General features: G+C 44.6%; 1 protein-coding gene across 1 annotated transcript; it reads right to left on the bottom strand.

Moving 5' to 3' along the window:
• Positions 1-1214: 1214 nt before the first annotated feature.
• LOC141206925 (uncharacterized) lies at positions 1215-25338 on the bottom strand. The gene is made up of 7 exons (XM_073664289.1): positions 25263-25338; positions 5703-5853; positions 5394-5573; positions 5188-5311; positions 4992-5104; positions 4718-4808; positions 1215-2448 (listed from the first exon to the last, which is right to left on the bottom strand). The coding sequence occupies exons 1-7, from the start codon at positions 25286-25288 to the stop codon at positions 1631-1633; spliced, it is 1503 nt and encodes a 500-aa protein (XP_073520390.1). The 5' UTR covers positions 25289-25338; the 3' UTR covers positions 1215-1630.
• Positions 25339-26119: the final 781 nt, after the last annotated feature.

The raw sequence follows: 26119 nt of genomic DNA, 5'->3' as shown, positions 1-26119 counted from the left end.
GATTCCCGGTGCCGGCATTGGCCACACAGCCCCAAAGCATGATGGAACCTCCACCAAATTTTACTGTGGGTAGCAAGTGTTTTTCTTGGAATGCTGTGTTTTTTTGCCGCCATGCATAACGCCTTTTTCTATGACCAAACAACTCAATCTTGGTTTCATAAGTCCACAGGACCTTCTTCCAAAAAGAAATTGGCTTCTCCAAATGTGCTTTTGCATACCTCAGCCGACTCTGTTTGTGGCGTGCTTGCAGAAACGGCTTCTTTCGCATCACTCTCCCATACAGCTTCTCCTTGTGCAAAGTGCGTTGTATAGTTGACCGATGCACAGTGGCACCATCTGCAGCAAGTTGATGCTGCAGCTCTCTGGAGGTGGTCTGAGGATTGTCCTTGACTGATCTCACCATTCTTCTTCTCTGCCTTTCTGATGTTTTTCTTGGCCTGCCACTTCTGGCCTTAACAAGAACTGTTCCTGTGTTCTTCCATTTCCTTACTATGTTCCTCACAGTGGAAACTGACAGGTTAAATCTCTGAGACAGCTTTTTGTATCCTTCCCCTGAACAACTATGTTGAATAATCTTTGTTTTCAGATCATTTGACAGTGGTTTTGAGGAGCCCATGATGCCACTCTTCAGAGGAGATTCAAACAGGAGAACAACTTGCAAGTGGCCACTTTAAGTAGCTTTTCTCATGATTGCATACACCTGGCTATGAAGTTCAAAGCTCAATGAGGTTACAAAACCAAAAAAAGTGGTTTAGTAAGTCAGTAAAAAGTAGGTAGGAGTATTTAAAACAAGAAAATAATAAGGGTGCCCATACTTATGCACCTGTCAAATTTTGTTTGAATGCAGATTGCACATTTTCTGTTAGTACAATAAACTTCATTTCAAGGCAGAAACATTACTGTGTCCAACAGTTATTACATATATCAAACTGAAATAGCTGTTGCAAAAACACCAATTTTTATAAAACATTAAGCTTAAGATTAATAGGGGTGCCCAAACTTTTTCATATAACTGTATATATATATATATATATATATATATATATATATATATATATATATATATATATGCCACATTCGGACTGTAAGATGCACCCCCTACTTTCCTCCAAAATTTTGGAGGAAAAAAGTGCATCCTATATTCAGAAAAATACGGTATAAAAGATTAGAAAAAGGGGTATATCAAAAATGAAACTCAATGGATACATTTGAGAAAATACGAGACTTATGGTTGGATACACCTGGAATGCCATCAAGGGGGTTATTGCTGGAGAGACAGTTTGACTTATGGAGGAAGGGAGGCATTGACGAGGTCTAATGTTTCATTGTGTATTGGAATTCCTTAACATGTGGTCTGGATAATATAGCACACCTATATGTGTATAGGATTATAATGTTTATTACAATATTATGCTAATAAGAGATTTCAAGAATGTGGAATGTTAATTGTAAGATATAGTAACTGCAAGTTATCAGACGGTAATGGGCAAGCTGAAAGGATATATCGGAGAGATGCATGTATGTTATTTTATTATTGTATGTACTGGTTTTTGTTTTGGAAAAAAAAAACTAATGAAAAAAACTGAAAAATTTATTGGATTAAAAAAAAAAAAGAATAGGAAAAAGGCTTCTACCCTGTGTGGGTTCTCTGGTGCTTAATTAAAGCTGATTTCCGGATAAAACATTTCCCACATTCTGAACATGAAAAAGGCTTCTCCCCTGTGTGAGTTCTCTGGTGTCTAACAAGATCTGATTTCTGGATAAAACATTTCTCACATTTTGAACAGGAAAAAGGCTTCTCCCCTGTGTGAGTTCTCCCGTGAATAACAAAATATGATTTCTGTTTAAAACATTTCCCACATTCTGGACAGGAAAAAGGCTTCTCCCCTGTGTGAATTATCTGATGTCTAACAAGTTTGGATTTCCAGTTAAAACATTTCCCACATTCTGAACATGAAAAAGGCTTTTCCCCGGTGTGAATTATCTGATGTCTAACAAGTTCAGATTTCCGGTTAAAACATTTCCCACATTCTGAACATGAAAAAGGCTTCTCCCCTGTGTGAGTTCTCTGGTGAATAACCAAAACTGATTTACGGTTAAAACATCTCCCACATTTGGAACAAGAAAATCTATTGTCCACTGTGTGTATTTTTTGACTTATAGACTTTTCGAGGGTAAAACTATTTACATTTTCTGAAAGTGAAAATGGCTTCTTTGCTTTAGGAGCAGTTCGTTTTTCAATCCTTATTTTTTTATTTTGATTTTCCTTAGTAGTCGGTAATGAATCAGAAGACGGGACGTGTTTCATATGATCAGATGACAGATCTTTGATGTGAAGGGATGATGGGATATCTGGAGTAATGGCATTCACTTCAATTGTATCCTGTGGGATCTGAAGATCATCTGATATAAAAATCTCCTGTCCCTCTGATCTCCTGGTACAGTCATCTGCCAAGAAAAAAAAACAATTATTAATTTTGAATAAAACAACCTGGAAATTTATATTTTTGAACATTTTTACTTAAAATGTCAGTAGAAATGACAACTTATTGACAGAATGACAGTGAATGACAATTCACAGTCTAATAGAAAGCTTCATAGGATGAACCATTGGATCGTGGTGTTCAACTGTTCATTCTGCCTCCAAAATAAGGAATAAGAAGCCACCAAACAATGTTATGTAGATGAAAATGATACCAATAAAAAACAATCCAGCAATATCCGCTCTCCCAAAGTCAGATCTCCCCCTCTCTTCTGAGCCTTGCAGTGCGTCCAAACCACATTTATCATCCATGTATTTGGCATTACTATAGTGAGAAGAACCCTCTTCATTTACGGTGTGTGTCTCCTGGAGCACAATCTGGGCACTATGTGTCGGGCAATAAAATGGCCAATGTGCAATTTTTACTCTCCAACATCGACTGCGAGCTAATGTCCAGAAAGTGGCCGTGGAGTCAAAATAGTCACTACTCCTATAGATTAATTCACTGAGGGTTATCATTTCCAAAATGCAGTCACTTTATGGGGATTTATATTGCTCTGGTTTTCTGCCATTTTGTCATATTAAGGTTTCTGCAAATGTTGTGTCCCATCTCCTCTGGGATCTGCAAGATCTGCATTCAAATAGCTAAATGGCGCTCCTTCCCTTCTTACCCTGCCATGTGCCCAGACAGTAGTGTACAACCGTATATAGGGGATTGTCACATTCAAGAGTAGCTGGAAATAATTTGTAAGGTCCATTTGTTTCCTATTATCCTTTGTGAAGAATTTCAAAGTTATCACCACATAAAGTGACACACGTCAGATTTGAAAAATGGAACCTGATTAGGAACAAAAAACTGTCTGCAGGAAGGGGTTAAATCAGAGTATTTTGGGAACGAACTGCTGTAGTCAAAAACTGTGAGTATAGACAATAACATCTACTGAAATGATGGAACTGAACAGTCTTCTCAGTAAATAGTGAGTAACTAGTGGAGAAACCTCTCTGGGGTAATTAGAGTCTGGGGCTCGGGGGCTCTTCATCATCTAAACTATCGTAAGGGACAATATTTTCTGTCAGATAAATTTCAAGAAGAAATATTAGACATTGAAGTAGAACTTTTTATAATAGTGCAGAGATGAGGGGTCTTAAATCTAGACCTCGGGCATTGGGAAGACGTAATGGAGACCTTTTAAAGACCACCATGGAGTTACAGAGACACATAAGTGAGTAAGGCCGATCCCACCACAATCAAGCTATCATAGAGAATGAACCTGTAAAAAAGACAGAATAAAAGATTTGTTACATCCCCAACAGGAACGTATATATAAGGGAGAGCTCCAACACTAAACCGGAGTCGCACTCGTTTATGGTGGACCATTGGAGGTATGATGAGTCCTGACCAGGAGAGTAGAGAAAGTATTAGTGCCCCCGTTTCAGGAGAGATTGTGCAGTAATCTGAATTCCTTAGGATTGAAAACATAATGGAATTTATGACGTGGAGTGAATCCATGAAACCAGGGCTCGAGCCATGCCACCACATCTCCTGCAGGCGTGAATAGATGTATATTACAGCCATCAGCCACGCACAGCTTAGAGATATATCATGGCACAGGTGTAATGTTATTTATGTAGTTTATCGCAATCCTGCTTGAAGATAGTTTGAAAAGTCGGGATAAAGGGAAACTCCGTTGTTATTGTACAGATATTCACACCTGGCCCTCACTGTACATTTAATGTTGTCGATCATAAAAGTGAAGTTTGGTCAGAAAGACTGGACCTGGTCTTGTAGGGACCATATGAGAACATTCAGCCGCACAGAAGGGAGAGAAGGTAGATTCATCCAATAAGATATCAGGGATCTAGGAAGTCAACAGCATCATCACCCTCCGCTTTCTCTTACAGGCCCATCAGAATATTTTTCTACAAGTGATTTTCTCACTTGTCAGCACTTTCTACGTACGCTGTCATTTGACTTTGTAGTTTACAGACCTGGGCAGGTAACGGTCAGCGTCTTCTAATCCCAGGAGGTAGGTGGATCCTCCAGGTTGTAAATTCTACAGAAAAGGGCTTTTACAATTACACAAAGTAATGTGAACAGTTTGGGATGGAGGAAAATGTTGAGATCTAGAGGGAAAATGGTGATCACCCGATTGTGATACGGCCGGACTACACGACTGATAAAGCAGTGACTGAGAAGAATCTGTGACTTTTCTGCATTTAGTGGTCACTACTCACCTGGGTAGTCATATGTAGGAATCTCCTCCTTACACCGCTCATCACCCCTCACATATGTCTCTGTAGTATTAATATGGGTCAGATCTTCACCCTGAAACAAATATTGTAAAAGTCACAGACAGATGGAGAAGTCACATCTATGATCAGCTCTAATCTTGCCATCTCCACCGGTCTCATTACACAAGTAGAAAACATATAATACTGGTGGATAAAACAAGACCGAACACAAGACCTTCACAGCCATCTACACATCACAGGGGAGATCTCATGAAACCTTCTCTCCATCTCCCTGATGATCCTGAGGAACATTGGGATCTTCTTGTTTACAGTCCTGTGGAAGAAGAGGAGGGAGACATCTCTCTGGTGTTGTGCTCTTACTGGATAGATCTGGAGAAAACACATACAGGGACTGAATTCATTCTTTACATACAGATAATTATAGGCCGTGTGTATTTAGTCCTGTCTATTACCTGGTGATGTGAGGGGCTGGGGAACCTCTATCATGACGTCCTTGTACAGATCTTTGTGTCCTTCTAAATACTCCCACTCCTCCATGGAGAAATAGACGGCGACATCCTGACACCTTATAGGAACCTGACACATACAATGATACCGTCATCCCCCGATCCCTCCATAGCGTTACTGTATAATGTCCCAGCATTCCCAGCAGTGTCACCTCTCCAGTCAGCAGCTCAATCATCTTGTAGGTGAGTTCTAGGATCTTCTGGTCATTGATGTCCTCATGTATCAGGGGGTGAGATGGAGGCTCTGTGATTGGGCTCAGGGGTCTTCCCCAACCCTCAGACACAGGGTCCTGACAGCGCTCACTAGAGGTATTCTTCACCACTGTGTAATCCTGGTTATGGAGAGACACATTAATAAATCTCACTACAGACATTTCCAGAGTCCTCACCTCTCCAGTTCTGTCCATCTGTTATTCCCATAGATAAGAATGATGTAATGTGACGTCATCAGAATCTCTCACCTCTCCAGTAAGCCGGAAGAGGATCTCTAGGGTGAGGTGTAATAACCTCTCCGCCATCTTGTCTCTGTCCATGTCCATCCTTGATAGGTGATTTAGAAAAATTCTCTTAATATAGAAGATCTTCACTGAGAGGATCTGATATTGTAGAAACCTGAATGAGAAGAAGATGAGCCGATGTAACATCATAAAGAATTCTGTGTATTAATACAATTACTGGAGACAATAAGGGAAATATATCAGGAGATAGAATGTGTAGATGTTGTGTTCTCTAGTTTTTATGGACTGGAACATAAGTTGAATTGCTGACTTAGACATCTCCTCCATACTTCCAATCACTGGCTAAGTTGGCCACTGCTTCAGTAAGAATCACCCAGAAACCCAAGCAGCAATGGTATTTTTATTATTTTACAACATTCTGCTTTTGTCCCTGACGTACTAATAAAACTGCTCAAAAAAATAAAGGGAACACTCAAATAACACATCCTAGATCTGAATGAATGAAATATTCTCATTGAATACTTTGTTCTGTACAGTTGAATGTGCTGACAACAAAATCACACAAAAATCATCAATGGAAATCAAATTTATTAACCAATGGAGGCCTGGATTTGGAGTCACCCCCAAAATTAAAGTGGAAAAACACACTACAGGCTGATCCAACTTTGATGTAATGTCCTTAAAACAAGTCAAAGTGAGGCTCAGTGTTGTGTGTGGCCTCCACGTGCCTGTATGACCTCCCTACAACGCCTGGGCATGCTCCTGATGAGGTTGCAGATGGTCTACTGTGGGATCTCCTCTCAGATCTGGACTAAAGCATCCACCAACTCCTGGACAGTCTGTGGTGCAACGTGACGTTGGTGGATGGAGCGAGACATGATGTCCCAGATGTGCTCAATCTGATTCAGGTCTGGGGAACGGGCGGGCCAGTCCATAGCTTCAATGCATTCATCTTGCAGGAACTGCTGACACACTCCAGCCACATGAGGTCTGGCATTGTCCTGCATTAGGAGGAACCCAGGGCCAACCACGCCAGTATATGGTTTCACAAGGGGTCTGAGGATCTCATCTCAGTACCTAATGGCAGTCAGGCTACCTCTGGAGAGCACATGGAGGGCTGTGCGGCCCTCCAAAGAAATGCCACCCCACACCATTACTGACCCACTGCCAAACCGGTCATGCTGAAGGATGTTGCAGGCAGCAGATCGCTCTCCACGGCGTCTCCAGACTCTGTCACGTCTGTCACATGTGCTCAGTGTGAACCTGCTTTCATCTCTGGGGACTTTGCCAATCCTGGTGTTCTGTGGCAAATGCCAAGCGTCCTGCACAGTGTTGGGCTGTAAGCACAACCCCCATCTGTGGATGTCGGGCCCTCATACCACCCTCATGGAGTCGGTTTCTAACCATTTGTGCAGACACATGCACATTTGTGGCCTGCTGGAGGTCATTTTGCAGGGCTCTGGCAGTGCTCCTCCTGTTCCTCCTGGCACAAAGGCGGAGGTAGCGGTCCTGCTGCTGGGTTGTTGCCCTCCTATGGCCCCCTCCACATCTCCTGGTGTACTGACCTGTCTCCTGGTAGCGCCTCCAGCCTCTGGACAGTACGCTGACAGACACAGCAAACCTTCTTCCCACAGCTTGCATTGATGTGCCATCCTGGATGAGCTGCACTACCTGAGCAACTTCTGTGGGTTGTAGAGTCCGTCTCATGCTACCACGAGTGTGAAAGCACAACCAACATTCAAAAGTGACCAAAACATCAGCCAGAAAGCATTGGTACTGAGATGTGGTCTGTGTTCCCCACCAACAGAACCACTCCTTTATTGACTGTGTCTTGATAATTGCCAATAACTTCCATCTATTGTCTATTCCATTTGCACAACAGCATGTGAAATTGATTGTCAATCAGTGTTGCTTCCTAAGTGGACAGCTTGATTTCACAGAAGTTTGATATACTTGGAGTTTTATTCTATTGTATAAGTGTTCCCTTTATTTTTTTGAGCAGTGTATTTTAGGCCACAGACAACAAGCAGTTTCTTCCTCGGAGTCGGCAGCTGAATACGTTTCTTATAGACTCATCTTCCATAACGCTAATTCTCGTCATATACATTACACATGGCATGAGAAATAACAACTTCATGATGAGGACAACATCTTCATCTTCTAATACGGCTCTAGAAACAAATTTGGCCAAAGTCCGTCACTGACTACATCACCACCGACCGTCTATATGAATGTTTCCCGTCTTCCCCAGGTTGTAATCTTTTATCACGTTAGATCTCATTTATAAGAGCGTGTTTGTAAGAACAAGACAGTTATTTGATGCTAATGTCTCCATGTACAGTGGTTTTATTCCTGGATATTATGTTTCTTTTAGCATTTTCCTGTAGGCTTCCATATATTACACGAAAAACACCAAAAAAGGAAAACCAAGTGTTAAAACATAAAATAAAACTGGGGATGGTGGCACTGTGGGAACATTATACTGTATGTGGGGGGATGGCGGTACTGTGGGAACATTATACTGTATGTGGGAAGATGGCGGTACTGTGGGAACATTATACTGTATGTGGGGGAGGATGGTTGTAATGTGGGAACATTATACTGTATGTGGGGGGATGGTGGTAATGTGGGAACATTATACTGTATGCGGGGGGATGGTGGCACTGTGGGAACATTATACTGTATGCGGGGGGGATGGTGGTAATGTGGGAATATTATATTGTATGTGGGGGGATGGCGGTACTGTGACAACATTATACTGTATGTGGGAAGATTGCAGAACTGTGGGAACATTATACTGTATATGGGGGGGATGGTGGCACTGTGGGGACATTATACTGCATGTGGGGGGAATGGTTGTAATGTGGGAATATTATATTGTATGTGGGGGGATGGCGGGACTGTGACAACATTGTACTGTATGTGGGAAGATTGCGGAACTGTGGGAACATTATACTGTATGTGGGGGGATGGCAGTACTGTGGGAACATTATACTGTATGTGGGGGGGATGGTGGTAATGTGGGAACATTATACTGTATGTGGGGGGATGGCGGTACTGTGAGAACATTATACGGTGTGGGGAAATAGAGGTACTATGAGAGCATTATATTGAGAGGCTTAATGACCGCAGTGGCTCCTGTGACCGACCCCTACTTCAGCTGGATGTGTTCTCGGACTGACATTCAGCTGAAGTGCCATAATACACACTGCTGACCAATCAGAGGCCAGCAGCTGACATCGGCATGTACGCCATTAGGGGGCGCATGGAAGTAACATCATGCTCTCCTGTCACTTGCAGCTGAAGTCAGCGGCAGCTCCAGAAAGAAGACACCGAGCGGCGAGGGAGCAGAGAGAAGGCGAGTATAATGTTCTGTTTTTTTAAATCAGCGACTACACGGTGCCCTTGGCCATAATACTACATGTAAGAGTGTGGGCTGTGCATTATACTACATGTATGGACTATGGGCTGTGCATTATACTACATGTATGAGTATGGGCTGTGCATTATACTACATGTATGGACTATGGGCTGTGCATTATACTACATGTATGGACTATGGGCTGTGCATTATACTACATGTATGAGTATGGGCTGTGCATTATACTACATGTATGGACTATGGGCTGTGCATTATACTACATGTATGAGTATGGGTTGTGCATTATACTACATGTATGACTATGGGCTGTGCATTATACTACATGTATGACTATGGACTGTGCATTATACTACATGTATGAGTATGGGCTGTGCATTATACTACATGTATGACTGTGGGCTGTGCATTATACTACATGTAAGAGTATGGGCTGTGCATTATACTACATGTATGGACTATGGGCTGTGCATTATACTACATGTACGGACTATGGGCTGTGCATTATACTACATGTATGACTATGGGCTGTGCATTATACTACAGGTATGGACTATGGGCTGTGCATTATACTACATGTATGAGTGTGGGCTGTGCATTATACTACATGTATGGACTATGGGCTGAGCATTATACTACATGTATGGACTATGGGCTGTGCATTATACTACATGTATGGACTATGGGCTGTGCATTATACTACATGTATGAGTATGGGCTGTGCATTATACTACATGTATGGACTATGGGCTGTGCATTATACTACATGTATGGACTATGGGCTGTGCATTATACTACATGTATGGACTATGGGCTGTGCATTATACTACATGTATGGACTATGGGCTGTGCATTATACTACATGTATGAGTATGGGCTGTGCATTATACTACATGTATGGACTATGGGCTGTGCATTATACTACATGTATGGACTATGGGCTGTGCATTATACTACATGTATGAGTATGGGCTGTGCATTATACTACATGTATGGACTATGGGCTGTGCATTATACTACATGTATGAGTATGGGTTGTGCATTATACTACATGTATGAGTATGGGTTGTGCATTATACTACATGTATGACTATGGGCTGTGCATTATACTACATGTATGACTATGGACTGTGCATTATACTACATGTATGAGTATGGGCTGTGCATTATACTACATGTATGACTGTGGGCTGTGCATTATACTACATGTAAGAGTATGGGCTGTGCATTATACTACATGTATGGACTATGGGCTGTGCATTATACTACATGTACGGACTATGGGCTGTGCATTATACTACATGTATGACTATGGGCTGTGCATTATACTACAGGTATGGACTATGGGCTGTGCATTATACTACATGTATGAGTGTGGGCTGTGCATTATACTACATGTATGGACTATGGGCTGTGCATTATACTACATGTATGAGTATGGGCTGTGCATTATACTACATGGATGACTATGGGCTGTGCATTATACTACATGGATGACTATGGGCTGTGCATTATACTACATGTATGACTGTGGACTGTGCATTATACTACATGGATGAGTATGGGCTGTGCATTATACTACATGGATGACTATAGGCTGTGCATTATACTACATGTAAGAGTATGGGCTGTGCATTATACTACATGTATGGACTATGGGCTGTGCATTATACTACATGGATGAGTATGGGCTGTGCATTATACTACATGGATGACTATGGGCTGTGCATTATACTACATGTATGACTATGGGCTGTGCATTATACTACATGTAAGAGTGTGGGCTGTGCATTATACTACATGTAAGAGTGTGGGCTGTGCATTATACTACATGTATGAGTATGGGCTGTGCATTATACTACATGTAAGAGTGTGGGCTGTGCATTATACTACATGTATGGACTATGGGCTGTGCATTATACTACATGTATGAGTGTGGGCTGTGCATTATACTACATGTAAGAGTGTGGACTGTGCATTATACTACATGTAAGTGTGGACTGTGCATTATACTACATGTAAGAGTGCGGACTGTGCATTATACTACATGTAAGAGTGTGGGCTGTGCATTATACTACATGTATGGACTATGGGCTGTGCATTATACTACATGGATGAGTATGGGCTGTGCATTATACTACATGTATGAGTATGGGCTGTGCATTATACTACATGTATGAGTGTGGGCTGTGCATTATACTACATGTAAGAGTGTGGACTGTGCATTATGCTACATGTAAGAGTGTGGGCTGTGCATTATACTACATGTATGGACTATGGGCTGTGCATTATACTACATGGATGAGTATGGGCTGTGCATTATACTACATGTATGAGTATGGGCTGTGCATTATACTACATGTATGAGTGTGGGCTGTGCATCATACTATATGTATGGACTATGGACTGTGCATTATGCTACATGTATGAGTATGGACTGTGCATTATACTACATGTATGGACTATGGGCTGTGCATTATACTACATGTATGGACTATGGGCTGTGCATTATACTACATGTAAGAGTATGGGCTGTGCATTATACTACATGTATGAGTGTGGGCTGTGCATTATACTACATGTAAGAGTGTGGACTGTGCATTATACTACATGTAAGAGTGTGGGCTGTGCATTATACTACATGTATGGACTATGGGCTGTGCATTATACTACATGTAAGAGTGTGGGCTGTGCATTATACTACATGTATGAGTATGGGCTGTGCATTATACTACATGTAAGAGTGTGGGCTGTGCATTATACTACATGTATGGACTATGGGCTGTGCATTATACTACATGTATGAGTGTGGGCTGTGCATTATACTACATGTAAGAGTGTGGACTGTGCATTATACTACATGTAAGAGTGTGGACTGTGCATTATACTACATGTAAGAGTGCGGACTGTGCATTATACTACATGTAAGAGTGTGGGCTGTGCATTATACTACATGTATGGACTATGGGCTGTGCATTATACTACATGGATGAGTATGGGCTGTGCATTATACTACATGTATGAGTATGGGCTGTGCATTATACTACATGTATGAGTGTGGGCTGTGCATTATACTACATGTAAGAGTGTGGGCTGTGCATTATACTACATGTAAGAGTGTGGACTGTGCATTATGCTACATGTAAGAGTGTGGGCTGTGCATTATACTACATGTATGAGTGTGGGCTGTGCATCATACTATATGTATGGACTATGGACTGTGCATTATACTACATGTATGAGTATGGACTGTGCATTATACTACATGTATGGACTATGGGCTGTGCATTATACTACATGTATGGACTATGGGCTGTGCATTATACTACATGTAAGAGTATGGGCTGTGCATTATACTACATGTATGAGTGTGGGCTGTGCATTATACTACATGTAAGAGTGTGGACTGTGCATTATACTACATGTAAGAGTGTGGGCTGTGCATTATACTACATGTATGGACTATGGGCTGTGCATTATACTACATGTAAGAGTGTGGGCAGTGCATTATACTACATGTATGGACTATGGTCTGTGCATTATACTGCATGTATGAGTATGGGCTGTGCATTATACTACATGTACGAGTATGGGCTGTGCATTATACTACATGTATGAGTATGGGCTGTGCATTATACTACATGTATGGACTATGGCTGTGCATTATACTACATGTATGGACTATGGCTGTGCATTATACTACATGTATGACTATGGGCTGTGCATTATACTACATGTAAGAGTGTGAGCTGTGCATTATACTACATGTATGGACTATGGGCTGTGCATTATACTACATGTATGAGTATGGGCTGTGCATTATACTACATGTATGAGTATGGGCTGTGCATTATACTACATGTATGGACTATGGCTGTGCATTATACTACATGTATGGACTATAGACTGTGCAATATACTACATGGATGGACTATGGGCTGTGCATTATACTACATGTATGAGTATGGGCTGTGCATTATACTATATGTGTGGACTATGGGCTGTGCATTATACTACATGTATGGACTATGGCTGTGCATTATACTACATGTATGGACTATAGGCTGTGCAATATACTACATGGATGACTATGGGCTGTGCATTATACTACATGGATGACTATGTGCTGTGCATTATACTACATGTATGAGTGTGGACTGTGCATTATACTACATGTACAGACTATGGGCTGTGCATTATACTACATGTAAGAGTATGGGCTGTGCATTATACTACATGTAAGAGTGTGAGCTGTGCATTATACTACATGTATGGACTATGGGCTGTGCATTATACTACATGTATGAGTATGGGCTGTGCATTATACTACATGTATGAGTATGGGCTGTGCATTATACTACATGTATGGACTATGGCTGTGCATTATACTACATGTATGGACTATAGACTGTGCAATATACTACATGGATGGACTATGGGCTGTGCATTATACTACATGTAAGGACTATGGGCTGTGCATTATACTACATGTAAGGACTATGGGCTGTGCATTATACTACATGTAAGAGTGTGGGCTGTGCATTATACTACATGGATGACTATGGGCTGTGCATTATACTACATGGATGAGTATGGGCTGTGCATTATACTACATGGATGACTATGGGCTGTGCATTATACTACATGTATGGACTATGGGCTGTGCATTATACTACATGGATGACTATGGGCTGTGCATTATACTACATGTATGAGTATGGGCTGTGCATTATACTACATGGATGACTATGGGCTGTGCATTATAGTACATGGATGAGTATGGGCTGTGCATTATACTACATGGATGAGTATGGGCTGTGCATTATACTACATGGATGAGTATGGGCTGTGCATTATAGTACATGGATGAGTATGGGCTGTGCATTATACTACATGGATGAGTATGGGCTGTGCATTATAGTACATGGATGAGTATGGGCTGTGCATTATAGTACATGGATGAGTATGGGCTGTGCATTATACTACATGTATGGACTATGGGCTGTGCATTATACTACATGTATGGACTATGGGCTGTGCATTATACTACATGTATGAGTATGGGCTGTGCATTATACTACATGGATGACTATGGGCTGTGCATTATACTACATGTATGGACTATGGGCTGTGCATTATACTACATGTATGAGTATGGGCTGTGCATTATACTACATGGATGACTATGGGCTGTGCATTATACTACATGTATGAGTATGGGCTGTGCATTATACTACATGGATGACTATGGGCTGTGCATTATAGTACATGGATGACTATGGGCTGTGCATTATACTACATGTATGACTGTGGGCTGTGCATTATACTACATGTATGAGTATGGGCTGTGCATTATACTACATGGATGACTGTGGGCTGTGCATTATACTACATGTACGGACTATGGGCTGTGCATTATACTGCATGTATGAGTATGGGCTGTGCATTATACTACATGTACGAGTATGGGCTGTGCATTATACTACATGTATGAGTATGGGCTGTGCATTATACTACATGTATGGACTATGGCTGTGCATTATACTACATGTATGGACTATGGGCTGTGCATTATACTACATGTATGAGTATGGGCTGTGCATTATACTACATGTAAGAGTGTGGGCTGTGCATTATACTACATGTATGGACTATGGGCTGTGCATTATACTACATGTACGGACTATGGGCTGTGCATTATACTACATGTATGAGTATGGGCTGTGCATTATACTACATGTAAGAGTGTGGGCTGTGCATTATACTACATGTATGGACTATGGGCTGTGCATTATACTACATGTATGGATTATGGGCTGTGCATTATACTACATGTATGAGTATGGGCTGTGCATTATACTACATGGATGACAATGGGCTGTGCATTATACTACATGTATGGACTATGGGCTGTGCATTATACTACATGTATGGACTATGGGCTGTGCATTATACTACATGTATGGATTATGGGCTGTGCATTATACTACATGTATGAGTATGGGCTGTGCATTATACTACATGGATGACTATGGGCTGTGCATTATACTACATGTATGGACTATGGGCTGTGCATTATACTACAGGTATGAGTTGGGGCGCGCCACCTTCATCATCACCAGTGGCGGGGGGGTCCTATTGACGTGGGGATCGTGCCGGCACCTAACTTGGGTGAGTTCTACATGTAATGCTACTCTGACCTGTGTGGGATGGGCTGGACCGCGAATGGGACTGTCTGCATATCTTACTATTACTCTTTACTATCTGCATAAGCAGTCTAGCATTTTGCTGTGTTTTTTTTTACCATAATCCCTTTAGATGAATGTCCTCATGCCCACCCTGAATCTATATATGCAGCCACTTACACATATAGCCCGGTTGCCACACTATCCGTGGGACCCCCCGGCATCCGGCACTCTGCACCTTACTTCCCTTGTGTTGTGATTTATTTGAAATAATTTTGTATGTGCTATTTTGTAAATTTTACCTAATAAAATCATGTTCTTTATGCTGTAAAACAAATTTTTTCTCCTTTTTTTCGAACCATTTATTATATGAGTAGGCAACAACCGGACGATTTTTGCTCTCATTTGAGAGCTTGAGGAAGGTGAGCTACAATGCTCCCTTCTTGTGGTGTTGGTGCAGTGTGTCGGCCATTGTTGCTGTCGTTTTGTGCTTGTGGGGCGGCGTGGCCTGGGGTCATGGGGACTAGGTCTTGCAGCATGGGTGCTGTGAGGCACCAGGCCGCCCGCCCTGCTGGTGCATTGTCGCTGTGGTGGTGGTTGGCGCACGGCTCCGCTCCCGTTCAGGTAGGAAATGTAGGAACCCACTACGAGGTTTGCCGTGACGTGGCAGTGGGCTTCATACAGTCTGATCAGAATGTAAAACTAAGAACCTCATGTTCAGTTATATACATTTTTGCCGAGAGGCATTAGATCAAATGTATGATTTTTGGAGGTGCGGTCCATGCTCCTTTTTTTTGCATTGCATATTCTTTCCCCTTTCTTGGACCAGCACTCCTCCCATTTGGCACAGGTGATTTTAATTAGCAGGAGACTGCAAAGAGGGTCTAGCCTATTTTTGCTCTCATTTGAGAGCTTGAGGAAGGTGAGTCACAATGCTCCCTTCTTGTGGTGTTGGTGCAGTGTGTCGGCCATTGTTGCTGTAGTTTTGTGCTTGTGGGGCAGCGTGGCCTGGAGTCATGGGGACTCGGTCTTGCAGTATGGGTGCTGTGAGGCACCAGGCCGCCCGCCCTGCTGGTGCATTGGTCGCTGTGGCGGTGGTTGGCGCACGGCTCCACTCCCGTTCAGGTAGGAAATGTTAGGACCCGCTACGAGGTTTGCCGTGACGTGGCAGTGGGCTTCATACTGTTTGATCAGAATGTTAAACTAAGAACCTCATGTTCAGTTATATATATTTTTGCCGAGAGGCATTAGATCAAATGTATGATTTTTGGAGGTGCGGTCCATGCTCTTTTGTTGCACTACATGTACAGACTATGGGCTGTCCATTATAGTACATGTATGGACTATGGGCGGTGCAATATACTACATGGATGACTATGGGCTGTGCATTATAGTACATGTATGGACTATGGGCGGTGCAATATACTACATGGATGACTATGGGCTGTGCATTATAGTACATGTATGGACTATGGGCGGTGCAATATACTACATGGATGACTATGGGCTGTCCATTATAGTACATGTATGGACTATGGGCGGTGCAATATACTACATGGATGACTATGGGCTGTGCATTATACTACATGGATGACTATGGGCTGTGCATTATACTACATGGATGACTATGGGCTGTGTAATATACTACATGTATGGACTATGGGCTGTGCAATATACTACATGGATGACTATGGGCTGTGCATTATACTACATGGATGACTATGGGCTGTGCAATAAACTACATGGATGACTATGGGCTGTGCAATATACTAAATGGATGACTATGGGCTGTGCATTATACTACATGGATGACTATGGGCTGTGCATTATACTAAATGGATGACTATGGGCTGTGCATTATACTACATGTGTGGGCTATGGGAAGGTGCATTATAATACATGTGTGGACTATGGGCGGGTGCATTATAATACATGTGTGGACTATGGGCGGTGCATTATAATACATGTGTGGACTATGGGCGGTGCATTATACTACATGTGTGGACTATGGGCTGTGCATTTTACTACATGTATGGACTGTGGGCTGTGCATTATACTACATGTACAGACTGTGGGCTGTGCATTATACTACATGTACGACTATGGGCTGTACATTATACTACATGTACGGACTATGGGCTGTGCATTATACTACATGGATGATTATGGGCTGTGCATTATACTACATGTATGGACTATGAGCTGTGCATTATACTGTATGGAGGATTATGGGGAGTGAATTATACTTCTGTTATGGGGCCCCATCACTTCTATGTTCGCCCATGGTGAGTGTAATAGTTTATTTTTTTCTATACACTAAAGAACAGAGGAAGAACGGGGGACATATACTAGGTTGAGGCCCAGGATAAGGGACATACATATACAGTGGGTACGGAAAGTATTCAGACCCCTTTAAAATTTTCACACTTTGTTTCATTGAAGCCATTTGGTAAATTCTAAAAAGTTCATTTTTTTCTCATTAAAGTACACTCTGCCCCCATCTTGACTGAAGAAAACAGAAATGTAGAAATTTTTGCAATTTTATTAAAAAAGAAAAACTGAAATATCACATGATCATAAGTATTCAGACCCTTTGCTCAGTATTGAGTAGAAGCCCCCTTTTGAGCTAGTACAGCCATGAGTCTTCTTGGGAATGATGCTACAAGTTTCTCACACCTGGATTTGGGGATTCTCTGCCATTCTTCCTTGCAGATCCTCTCCAGTTCCTTCAGGTTGGATGGTGAACGTTGGTGGACAGCCGTTTTCAGGTCTCTCCAGAGATGCTCAATTGGGTTTAGGTCAGGGCTCTGGCTGGGCCAGTCAAGAATGGTCACAGAGTTGTTCTGAAGCCACTCCTTTGTTATTTTAGCTGTGTTCTTAGGGTCATTGTCTTGTTGGAAGGTGAACCTTCGGCCAAGTCTGAGGTCCAGAGCACTCTGGAAGAGGTTTTCATCCAGGATCTCTCTGTACTTGGCAGCATTCATGTTTCCTTTGATTGCAACCAGTCGTCCTGTCGCTGCAGCTGAAAAACTGTCACGGGTGTGTCGCCACGAAGATCGTCGCGATTACACAGCCTGACTTCTCGCAGCTGAGTTTTTGGTGCTTGGTGTTTTTCGGCAGGGAGGGAGTTAATTCTCTCTCTCTGTGCTAGACGAGGCCCAGCCTCGCCCAGCTGCAGTTAATTCTGCAGTATTGGGACTCCTTCAAATACCTGCCGTTCTGATAGGGTGGTTGTCGGTGAAAGCTTTTCATGCAGACTATCGGAGTGATACGTGGTATTGTGAAGTAGGAGCGAAGTGTACTCGGTGTGGTTTTTTTCCCTTCCTCGCTTTATTCTTTATCCCCTTACCTGTTGGTGTTCCCTCCGTTGTAGTGGTGTAAGTTTTTTGTATGCAAGGTGGTTTTTGGTTTGCCCCTTGTACTGTCTCGTTCGTCTTGTACTGTGTTTGCCATATACGGTCCTGTCCCCAATTGTTGTGATCGGGGTCCTTCTCAGGACTAGATTACTGAGGTTCAGGGATTCTCAGGAGGTAGGTTTACGCTGGCGGCCTGGACCTCTGTACCATCAACAGTACCTCCAGGTAGAGGGATTAGGCAGGGCCTCAGTGTAGGGTCAGCATAGGCTCCTGACCTCCTGAACGCCGAGACAGCGTGACATTTTCACCGACCCACTAAAAGATTCTCTCCAGCCACCATGGATCCAGTAGCCAATATAGCTCGGCAGTTGCAGAGTTTGTCCTTGGAGCTGCCGGACGTTAAGTCCAAGGTTTTGTATCCCCTGGAGCAAGCCGGATCAGAACCCAAAGTAGCTCTCCCTGACAGGTTCACGGTGGGGCGGGACAAGTTTTTTGTTTTCCGGGAGGCATGTAAGTTGTACTTTCGGCTGCGGCCTCGGTCATCGGGGAGTGAAGAACAAAGGGTGGGAATAGTCATCTCGCTCCTTCAAGGGGACCCCCAATCTTGGGCGTTCTCTCTTCCCCCGGGCTCTCCGGACAGTGGATGGGTTTTTCTCTGCTCTGGGTCTTGTATATGATGACCCGGATCGGATCTCCCTTGCTGAATCTAAGTTACGTAGGATCCAGCAGGGAGATCGTCCAGCGGAGGAATTCTGTTCAGAGTTCCGTAGGTGGGCCACGGACACCCAGTGGAATGACTCGGCTCTTCGGAGCCAGTTTTGTCAAGGTTTATCTGACAAATTAAAGGATATGTTGGCACAGTATGACTCTCCCGTGTCGCTGGAAGCCGCTATGGCCCTTGCTATTCGCATTGACAGACGGCTTCGGGAGAGGTGCGGGATAACTCCACCCCCTGTGATGACTCCACCTTCTACAAGGGTCCCTTATATGGAGGTTCCCCTGGTCAGTCCAGAGGAGCCTATGCAGTTAGGAGGGACATCCTTTCGGGGGAGGGGACCGGCGGTGCGCCACAAGACAGGAAGATGTTTCTTCTGCGTGAGAAAGGGACATTTTATTGGGGGGTGTCCTTCCCGTCCTTCGCAGAGCAAAGAGTCATCGGAAAACTATTGATCCCAGGTTGTGTGGTGGACGGCAATCTGGGAGTAGGTATTTCGTCCCTAGGTTCGTCTCAGTTTCTTGTACCGGCGGAGGTGGTGGTGGGTACGAGAACTGAGAGGATATCTGTTCTTCTGGATAGTGGGGCCGGGGCTAATCTGGTGGACGCTCGGTTTGCTCGGGTTCAAGGTATGCGATTGAGTGTGTTGGCTAAACCCATCCCCATATTCTCGATCAACGCCAGGCCTCTCGGTCAGGGAAGTTTTTCGCAAGCCTGGATTTCCGTGAACTTAATCGGATTACTGTCCGAGATCCGTATCCGCTCCCACTTATCCCCGATCTCTTCAATCAGATCATGGGCGCCAAATGGTTCTCTAAATTGGATCTCAGGGGGGCATACAATCTGATAAGGATGAAGGAGGGGGATGAGTGGAAGACGGCTTTTAACACTCCGGAGGGACATTATGAGAACCTGGTCATGCCATTTGGTCTGACTAATGCCCCGGCGGTGTTCCAACACTTTGTTAATGACATTTTTCGCTGCCTGGTGGGTCAGTTTCTTGTTATTTATCTGGATGACATCTTAATTTACTCGCCTAATCTTGTGTCTCATCAGGAGCATGTTAGGCAGGTGTTACAGATCTTGCGGGATAATAAACTGTACGCCAAGTGGGAAAAGTGTGTGTTCGCCGTTCAGGAACTCCAGTTTCTAGGCTTCCTGGTGTCAGCTTCTGGTTTTCGTATGGACCCTGGGAAAGTGCGGGCAGTTCTTGAGTGGGATCTGCCAGAGAATCTTAAGGCACTACAACGTTTTCTGGGGTTTGCTAATTATTACCGGAAATTCATTCGTAATTTCTCGTCCATGGTTAAACCTCTCACAGACAAAACAAAAAAAGGGACGGATTTTTCTAGGTGGTCTGACAAGGCTTGTCAAGCTTTCTCCTCCTTGAAAAAATGTTTTGCCTCGGCACCCATACTCATTCAACCTGATGCGTCACAGCCATTCATTGTAGAGGTAGACGCTTCTGAGGTAGGGGTAGGGGCAGTATTATCACAAGGTTCGTCTCCTGGTAAATGGCGTCCGTGCGTTTTTTTCTCTAAAAAATTGTCGTCCGCTGAGAGGAATTACGATGTCGGCAATAGGGAACTCTTGGCCATTAAGTTAGCTTTTGAGGAGTGGCACCATTTTTTGGAGGGGGCTATCCATCCGGTCACCGTCATCACCGATCACAAGAACCTGCTATATCTGGAGTCCGCAAAACGTCTGAATCCCAGACAAGCTAGGTGGTCATTGTTTTTTACCAGGTTTAATTTTGTCGTCACATATCGTCCTGGATCAAAAAATGTAAAGGCGGATGCCTTATCTCGTAGTTTCCCTGGGGCCGGGAATACAGATGACCCAGTTCCTATCCTTCAGGAGGGGGTGGTGGTGTCGGCAGTATTCTCTGAGCTTGAGGAGGAAGTATTGGAGGCTCAGGGGGACGCCCCTTTTGGACCTCCTGGGAGACTGTTTGTTCCAGATCAGTTGCGACAAAAGGTGATCGAGGCACACCATAACTCAGCTTTGGCAGGACACCCAGGGAGTAAAGCAACTGTGGATCTCCTTTCGCGTCGGTTTTGGTGGCCTAATTTACATAGGGAGGTGGGAACTTTTGTTGCGTCCTGTGGGGTTTGTGCGCGCTCTAAGACCCCACGTACCCGTCCGTCTGGGGCTCTCTTACCTTTGAAGATCCCGGAGCGTCCTTGGACTCATCTGTCTATGGACTTTATTACGGATCTCCCGCCATCTTCGGGTAAAACGGTCATACTCGTTGTAGTGGACAGGTTCAGCAAGATGACACATTTTATCGCTCTTCCTAATGCTAAAACTCTTGCGCAGGTGTTCATTGGGGAGATTGTAAGGCTTCACAGTGTACCCTCTGATGTGGTGTCTGATCGGGGGTCTCAGTTTGTGTCCAAATTCTGGAGGGCATTTTGTACACAGCGGGGGATGCATTTATCGTTTTCTTCGGCTTTTCATCCCCAGACCAATGGTCAGACGGAACGTCTGAACCAGAGTTTGGAGACATATCTCCGGTGTTTTGTGTCAGAGAACCAGGAGGACTGGGCTTCTTTCTTACCTCTGGCGGAGTTTGCTCTTAATAATAGGCGGAGTGAGTCCACTGGTAAGTCCCCGTTTTTTGGGGCATATGGTTTTCACCCCCAGTTTTGTACTTTCAGTAGGGGGGGCTCTTCGGGGGTTCCTGAGGAGGAACGATTTTCGTCATCACTCGCTTCGATATGGAAAGGGTTGCTGTATAATCTAAGTTCTATGGGGAACCGATACAAACGTATGGCTGATAGGAAGAGAGTGTCTGGTCCGGACCTAAGTGTGAACGATCGGGTATGGTTGTCTACCAAGAATATAAAACTTAAGGTTCCCTCCTGGAAACTGGGTCCCAGGTTCATCGGGCCGTATAGGATCTGCTCTATAATTAATCCAGTGGCATTTCGTCTTGACCTCCCCTCTACTTTTAAAATTCACAACGTGTTCCACACATCTTTGCTTAAAAGGTATGTGGCGCTGGTGATACCGTCACCTTTACCTCCTCCTCCTGTGGTGGTCAATGGTAACCTGGAGTTTCAGGTATCGAAGGTCATCGATTCACGTTTTAATCGCCGGTCCCTTCAGTACCTGGTTCATTGGAAGGGGTATGGTCCTGAGGAGAGGATGTGGGTTCCTGCGTCGGATATTAACGCAGACCGATTAATTCGGGCCTTCCACACGACTCACCCGGATAAACCTAGCCCTGAGGGTCCGGAGGCCCCTCGTAGAAGGGAGGGTACTGTCACGGGTGTGTCGCCATGAAGATCGTCGCGATTACACAGCCTGACTTCTCGCAGCTGAGTTTTTGGTGCTTGGTGTTTTTCGGCAGGGAGGGAGTTAATTCTCTCTCTCTGTGCTAGACGAGGCCCAGCCTCGCCCAGCTGCAGTTAATTCTGCAGTATTGGGACTCCTTCAAATACCTGCCGTTCTGATAGGGTGGTTGTCGGTGAAAGCTTTTCATGCAGACTATCGGAGTGATACGTGGTATTGTGAAGTAGGAGCGAAGTGTACTCGGTGTGGTTTTTTCCCTTCCTCGCTTTATTCTTTATCCCCTTACCCGTTGGTGTTCCCTCCGTTGTAGTGGTGTAAGTTATTTGTATGCAAGGTGGTTTTTGGTTTGCCCCTTGTACTGTCTCGTTCGTCTTGTACTGTGTTTGGCATATACGGTCCTGTCCCCAATTGTTGTGATCGGGGTCCTTCTCAGGACTAGATTACTGAGGTTCAGGGATTCTCAGGAGGTAGGTTTACGCTGGTGGCCTGGACCTCTGTACCATCAACAGTACCTCCAGGTAGAGGGATTAGGCAGGGCCTCAGTGTAGGGTCAGCATAGGCTCCTGACCTCCTGAACGCCGAGATAGGGTGACAAAAACACCCCCATAGCATGATGCTGCCACCACCGTGTTTCACTGTTGGGATTGTATTGGGCAGGTGATGAGCAGTGCCTGGTTTTCTCCACACATACCGCTTACAATTATCACCAAAAAGTCTCATCAGACCAGAGAATCTTATTTCTCATAGTCTGGGAGTCATTCATGTGTTTTTGAGCAAACTCTATGCAGGCTTTCATATGTTTTGCACTGAGGAGAGGATTTCGTCGGGCCACTCTGCCATAAAGGCCCGACTGGTGGAGGGCTGCAGTGATAGTTGACTTTATGGAACTTTCTCCCATCTGCCTACTGCATAGCTGGAGCTCAGCCACAGTGATCTTGGGTTCTTCTTTACCTCTCTCACCAAGGCTCTTCTCCCATGATTGCTCAGTTTGGCTGGTCTAGGAAGACTTCTGGTGGTCCCAAACTTCTTCCATTTAAGGATTATGGAGGCCACTGTGCCCTTAGGAACCTTGAGTAATGCAGAAATTCTTTTGTAACCTTGGCCAGATCTGTGCCTTGCCACAATTATGTCTTTGAGCTCCTTGGGTAGTTCCTTTGAGCTCTTGATTCTCATTTGGTTTGACATGCACTGTGAGCGGTGAGGTCTTATATAGACAGGTGTGTGCCTTTCCAAATCCAGTCCTATTAGTTGAATTAAACACAGCTGGACTCCAATGAAGGAGTAGAACCATCTCAAGGAGGATCACAAGGAAATGGAGAGCATGTGACTTAAATGAGTGTCTGAGCAAAGGGTCTGAATACTTATGACCATGTGATATTTCAGGTTTTCATTTTTAATAAATTTGCAAAAATTTGTACATCTGTTTTTTTTCAGTCAAGATGGGGTGCAGAGTGGACATTAATGAGAAAAAAATGAACTTTTTAGAATTTACCAAATGGCTGCAATGAAACAAAGAGTGAAAAATTTTAAGGGGTCTGAATACTTTCCGTACCCACTGTATATAAGACAAAGCTACTCCCCTGATTTTTTGGTAATTGCAATTTTTCTGTCTTTATTCTAAGGGTCCCTCTCTTCTACACAAAGTCTCTAAAGCTGTTGTGCATTTGCCTAAACCAGTATTTAGGAATCCAGAGAGGTGGCTTATGTACAATGTACAGAATGCATGGCATTAAGTACATGTTAATGAGGTTTACTCTGCCCAAGGTAGTGTTTCCCATATACACACTTTGTTACTCAATTTAATAACCAGTGGACTTAAGGTCCCATCACACATAACGAGATCGCTAGCGAGATCGTTATTACGTCACGGTTTTGGGATTGCTGGGGAGCTGTCAAACATGCAGAACTTCCCAACGATTTCGGCCACCCCAGCGATCTAACTAACGATCTCGGCGGTCGTTGGGACGCTTTCACACAGCAGCTATTTCAACGATCCACACCTTGATAGGGACTGTACTGTGTCACAAAGGCATGCATAAAATCACTTTTTCGCGCCCCCTCATCTCCGATTGGTGGACGCTACTGCGTTCTGATTGGGCGGCCTTGGTTTAAAAGAAGGCCACGTTGTAGCAATTCCGTCCCTTTGTTCCTGTCAGCGTCCTGATTTTCGGATTGTAGTAGCGTTCTCTGGCTGTGACTCCAGATGTACAGCCAGTCACAGCCGGAGAACGCTACAACGATCCGCAAAATCAGGACTCAGTCGAATGAACGGATATCAACAGGCCGGAGAATCCTGCTAGGATCTGCAATCCAGCACGTATCAGGATGGGGGGAGGTCGAAATCTCGCAACGGGTCCCATCAGACCCTAGTTATGCCTCTGATTGTACTGTGTGGGGGGATGGCGGTACTATGGGAAAATTACACTATGTGGGGCCAAGAACGGGGCCCTGTACTATGAGAACAATACGTTTCCTCCCTTCCTGTCTCCATAGTGGGGTCGTATGTATCTATTACAGGAAACAGAACAGAAACCTTATGATTCTTATAAAGGGGCAACACAAGACCCCCAAAGAGCCTCCGTGCTGAAGGGGTTAATGCCCCCTGCGCCCAGTAATGGGGTCTCCACATACCTCCACCTGCAGAGCCGCCACCACATATATGGCTGTTGTGTGCGCACAGGAGCTGTGATGAGGTCACAGGAGGGGAGGAGTCAGGGGTCACATGATCAGGGGCCTCAGTGGATGCAGGACTCTGCTGTGCTGGTTGTCATGGTGCTGGATGAGCTGAAGTTTATGTGTGGGGTCAGGAGGGGTTTACAGTGTGGATGTAGCAGAGCCGCGCGTGTACGAGGCGTACGGAGCGGAGCCGCGCGTGTACGAGGCGTACGGAGCGGAGCCGCGCGTGTACGAGGCGTACGGAGCGGAGCCGCGCGTGTACGAGGCGTACGGAGCGGATCCGCGCGTGTACGAGGCTTACGGAGCGGATCCGCGCGTGTACGAGGCTTACGGAGCGGATCCGCGCGTGTACGAGGCTTACGGATCGGATCCGCGCGTGTACGAGGCTTACGGAGTGGATCCGCGCGTGTACGAGGCTTACGGAGCGGAGCCGCGCGTGTACGAGGCTTACGGAGCGGAGCCGCGCGTGTACGAGGCTTATGGAGTGGAGCCGCGCGTGTACGAGGCTTACGGAGCGGAGCCGCGCGTGTACGAGGCGTACGGTGCGGAGCCTCGCGTGTGCGAGGCGTACGGAGCGTTGCCATGCGTGTAGGAGGCGTACGGAGCGGAGCCGAGTGTGTACGAGGTGTGCGGAGCCGCGTGTGTACGGAGCCGTATGTGTGCGAGGTGTACGGAGCAGAGCCGAGTGTATACGAGGTGTACGGAGCGGAGCCGAGTATGTACGAGGTGTACGGAGCGGAGTCGAGTGTGTACGAAGCGGAGCCGTGTGTATGAGGTGTACGGAGCGGAGCCGCGTGTGTACGGAGCCGTAT

The sequence above is a fragment of the Phyllobates terribilis genome, unplaced genomic scaffold (genome assembly GCF_046119375.1).
Source record: "Phyllobates terribilis strain yellow unplaced genomic scaffold, ASM4611937v1 Scaffold_150__1_contigs__length_4496277, whole genome shotgun sequence".
NCBI classification, from domain to species: Eukaryota; Metazoa; Chordata; class Amphibia; order Anura; family Dendrobatidae; genus Phyllobates; species Phyllobates terribilis.
Note: the sequence above shows the minus strand (reverse complement) of the source record. Positions and strands in the feature narration are given on the sequence as shown.